This window comes from Lupinus angustifolius, chromosome LG04, assembly GCF_001865875.1.
Source record: "Lupinus angustifolius cultivar Tanjil chromosome LG04, LupAngTanjil_v1.0, whole genome shotgun sequence".
Classification (NCBI taxonomy): Eukaryota; Viridiplantae; Streptophyta; class Magnoliopsida; order Fabales; family Fabaceae; genus Lupinus; species Lupinus angustifolius.
This window is the reverse complement of record NC_032012.1, coordinates 27,290,332-27,295,097: the sequence shown is the minus strand read 5'-3', so window position 1 is coordinate 27,295,097 and position 4,766 is coordinate 27,290,332. Positions and strand designations below refer to the sequence as shown.

General features: G+C 32.4%; 1 protein-coding gene across 1 annotated transcript; it reads right to left on the bottom strand.

Moving 5' to 3' along the window:
• LOC109346837 (sugar transport protein 13-like) lies at nt 1,736-3,571 on the bottom strand. Its single transcript, XM_019586646.1, has one exon. It carries the CDS (start codon nt 3,415-3,417, stop codon nt 1,915-1,917), a length of 1,503 nt encoding a protein of 500 aa, XP_019442191.1. The 5' UTR covers nt 3,418-3,571; the 3' UTR covers nt 1,736-1,914.

The following is a 4,766-nucleotide window of genomic DNA, read 5'->3' as shown; positions in this document are numbered from 1 at the left end:
ATAGGGGTTACAAATTATCCATAATTTATCAAAATCTGAGAAAATTAAATCCATCCATTAGAGCTAATATATATAATATAATGGATAATTTTAATAATTGAAGGATTTGAAATCATTCATTATATCTAATAAATATCCATGGATATATACATTTAGATGGACTTCCAATTCATCCAAAAAAACAAATATTCACAAATGATGTTATTTACTTTCAAATTCATTAATTATCTTAACACCCACTTTCTTATAGTGATTCACACTCACTTTGATGTTTTTTATTAAATTGATATGAATTCTAGGACATGTGGACGTGGTTAATATTAAAATTTTGTTCTTAAATACATAACATATATGTATATATGTTAAAAACTTTACACGTAAAACCTTAAACACCATATGCTTGTTGATGTTACATATGTCTCTTGTAAAACGTTCATTAATCAATAAAGTATCAATTTATGACAAATGTATATTTTTTTATGATGTATGAGAATATATCATTTTTCATTTTTTATATAACAAAAAACATAACATTCTAAAAGTAATTTTCTTGAATCATTAATATTAAGGCACTAATCAGTACTTTATATAAAAAAACACCAATTTGCCATGAATCTAAACAAACACAAAGAACATCATTTCCACTTTGAGGATTCATAGGGCAGTTTTAATGTATGAAGGTTGCAATATAGAAAAAAAGAATTGAAAGTGTTTCTTAAAAAAAACACATTTTAAAAAACTGATTTTTGGAAGTGATTTTTTAAAAAAATATTTTATTGAAATATTGGTTTTTTTTTTTAAAATGATTTTATTCAAAAGTGTCTATTTCAAATTAAAAAATCAATTGGATTGGATATTCATCCATCCAATTCATTAAAACGGATTAATGAATAAATTGGATAGATTGGAGTTCATCCAATAGATTTGGATATGGATGGATTGAATAATTTTAAATATAATATAAATGATTTTTTATGGATTAGTTGATGACTTTCTATCTATCCATTAGGATCTAAATCCATCTATTTGCCACCCAAATAATGGTATGAAGTAATAATCAGAACTATTAAGCTAAATTCTTATGTCAAGCTACCAATTATGTCTCACATCACATGGTGTTGGAGAGCTCACATTTGAAGTAGAAGGAAACAATTATTAATTGAGGTGGAGTGTTATTATTATGATGTACAAATATTTAAAGAGGCTGAGTGGCTGACGGTAGAATTGAATATGTTAAATAAAAGGACCAAGGTTGTAGTTTCTGAGAGACAAAAATAACTAGTAGTTGGGTGGGTGGTGTTCGACTGAATTAGGGATGAGTGTATGGAGTGATGTATATTGTGTTTTTATGACCAAGTTGAAGAAAATTCTGCTCATTTTTCTTACTTATCATGTGATAGTTACAGTTTGGTGGAGTGTGATGGATTAGATTGGTATGCATGTGCAATTGATGTCCTATAATTTTTTTAAATATTTTCTAAGTATAGGAAGCATAAGTAATGGGGAATGTTCTTCTGGCATGCAATTGTCAAGTTACTTCGAAATGGTATAGTTTTTAATTCCTTAGCTGCTGATTTTGTAGGATTGTTACATTTGATTAAGGTTTGATTTTCTTCTATGGTAGTTTATCAATATAAGAAGGGCTCTTGTAGGTGTCTGTGGCTGTAAGTACATTTAGTACTTTTTAAATAAAACTGTCATCCTTCCAATCTTTGTATCAAAACTCAAGGAGGTTTAGTGCAAATTACCTTTTTAATTTAGATTATTATTGTATACATAGATATGAGTGAAAAGGGAAAATAAAATGTACGCACAGTCATATCCTCAAATGGGTTATCCATGTCATTTTGGTGAGGCTAATTAGCTTGGATATTTCCAAGTTACTAGAGTAAAAGTTGTGTGTGGGCTTCAAATTTAGTCATCCATATAGCTCTTCCAGAACCAGTGTTGTCCCCATACTTTCTCATTCATATCTTCAATGGGTATATTTTTGGTCTCTGGAATTAGGAATATGGTGAATAATCCCATTACAAGCACCCAAGCTGAGAAGAAGAGGAAAATGCCGTACTTCATATGGCACATCATGGACAAGAAGGCTTGTGCAATAATGAAGGTGAAGAGCATGTTGACAAACACAGTCACACTTTGGCCTGCTGACCTGGCCTCTAATGGGAAAGTCTCACTAGGAATGAGCCACCCAAGTGGGCCCCATGACCATGCAAATGATGCCACAAATGTGCAAACCATGATGACCACCAACATAGCAAACCCCTTGCTCAAGTCCTGTGAGTAATCTTGGACCTTTAACCCAAGCACTACAGCAATGATCATCTGAGACACAAACATTTGAACACAAGCTTCCAATAACAGCATCCTTCTACCAAGTTTGTCAACAAAGTAGACAGAGACCAAGGTGGAGAGAACATTGACCGCACCAGTAATGACAGCAGAGTAGAGGGCAGCATCACTTTTAAATCCCAAAGTGTTGAACAAGACCGGAGCATAGAACATGATGGCATTGATACCGGTGAACTGTTGGAAAACTTGCATGCAGATTGCAATAATCAAAGGAGGACGGTTGTGACGTTTGAGGAGGTTTCTAAAAGGGTTCTTGACCTGTTTAGCAACTTTACATGCCTTAAGAATATCCTCAAACTCTGCATCAACATTGTCTACACCACGAATCTTCTTAAGCACAGCCAAACCTTTGGCTTCTTGACCTCTCTCTATGAGACTATTGGGAGTGTCATACACTGCTAGTGCCCCTATTGTTAGCATCGCTGCTGGAACCCCTGACAATGCAATTGATATCCTCCACCCATATCCACCTTCAATCTTAGCGGTGAAATAGTTGACAAGGTTTGCAATGAGAATGCCGATAGTGATGTTAAGTTGGAACATGATGTTAAGTGCTCCACGGATTCTGGTGGGTGCAATCTCAGAAAGAAAAACAGGGACAGCCTGATTAGCGAAACCAACACCGCATCCAAGTATGATCCTGCCTACAATCAAGACGATAAGTGTATTCCCAACAGCATTTAACACAGTTCCAATAATGAAGAAGAGACCAGCAGTTAACATAGTTTGTTTGCGTCCTAACTTCCTTGTCACAGAAGAGGCAAACATGGTAGCTACCAAAGCTGCAAGGTATAAAGATGATGTGAACATTTGAAGGTATTGATTGTCATATTTGCAGTAGTTACTTTCAATCCCATGCTCTTGTGTACTTTTGTATACTTCTGGGAAAAACTTTTGAAGAAAACTAGGCATTGATGTGACACCACCTGAAATTCCAATATCATAACCAAACATAAGACCACCAGTGGCGGCCATGATGCAAGATATGATAACAGTAAAAGTAATCTTCGCTTCATAATGGGTTTCCCCACCAGTTGATGTAAATGCTCCCCCAGCCATGATAATTATAACCTAAAGGTGTTGAGGTTGATGAAGAGAAAAGGAAGAATAAGATAAGAATGAGAATAAGATTGGGATGAAAGGGATGAAATGAGGAGTCAAATGACTGTGCACGTACGTAACATATCAAGCTAGCTACTCTAACATTGATATATCTACCTATGTACGTAACATACATACATATATATATATAGCTATATGGATGGTGTAATTAAACAAGACCCTAATCAATTCACTGGTTATCTAATTATAGTTAAATGCTATATTTCATCAAATTATATCTAATTATAGAACATACTAGGAGTGAAATGTGGGTGGACAGTCCTTAAACCGTACGTGTTTCAATTTTGTTCACAAATTCCCTCTTAAACCGTGTTTTCACCATTGGAATATAGCTTAAATTAGCCAACTCCTGGTGTGCTACACCGGAGGAACATAACTTAAATAGATATAGCCAAATATATATATATTTTTTTTTAAAAGTGAAAAGTAATAAAGCATACTTTGTATAAAGATATTTATCCGTAATGATGTCTCATTCTCTATCTCGGACCAATAACATATTACAACATGAATATAAAAAAATTAAAACAAAAATTACAAAAAGTAACATTCTAATTGATTGGGAAATAAAATACGACATCATTCGAAATATGTGATCTTTGTTTTTAAAATATATACTAACGAGCTTAGCCTCTCTCCAATTTAATGAAGAAAGAGAATTTTTTTATTTTTCATATTATTTAATTAATAAATATTGGGAGAGAAAGACTTGTGTGAAGACAAACAACAAAACATTGCCAACACATTAGGAATTTAATTCTAATTAAAGTTTAGTTATAAATGATAGTATAAAAAATCATAAATACATTTGCCTCTAAATATGATGTCGTGTATGTGTCTTTATGCATGTTTTCTCCTATTTAGACCATTGAATTTTTTTGTATGACACATGTCAAGATATTCTCCTAGGATCCTCCGGATGATCTCAATTCGTAACAATGAAGTCGTCCAAAAGAGTCACTATTAGGTTGAGTATCATTTTTAGGGTTGGAGTATTCGAGAAAGTACATAAAAAATATACGTAATTTTTTAATAATATAACACTTTTACTTTATAAATATAAAAGTGAATTGTAAAAGTAATGTTAATAATTTGTCTATCTTGAAGAGAATGTTCTCATAACTATTAATAAAAATCATAACTATTAATATTAGAACAAATGATATAATTGTTAAATATTCGTGAGGTTCAAATATTTTTCTTATATTGTTAAATATCTCATTTAGTTGGGGGAAGTATACCTATATGTGAAAACAAGATTCATATTAGAAAGTAAACCTTTTGTG

Excerpts from the sequence above, each read along its gene's own strand:
- LOC109346837 (XM_019586646.1), bottom strand. The coding sequence starts at position 3,417 with ATGGCTGGGGGAGCATTTACATCAACTGGTGGGGAAACCCATTATGAA.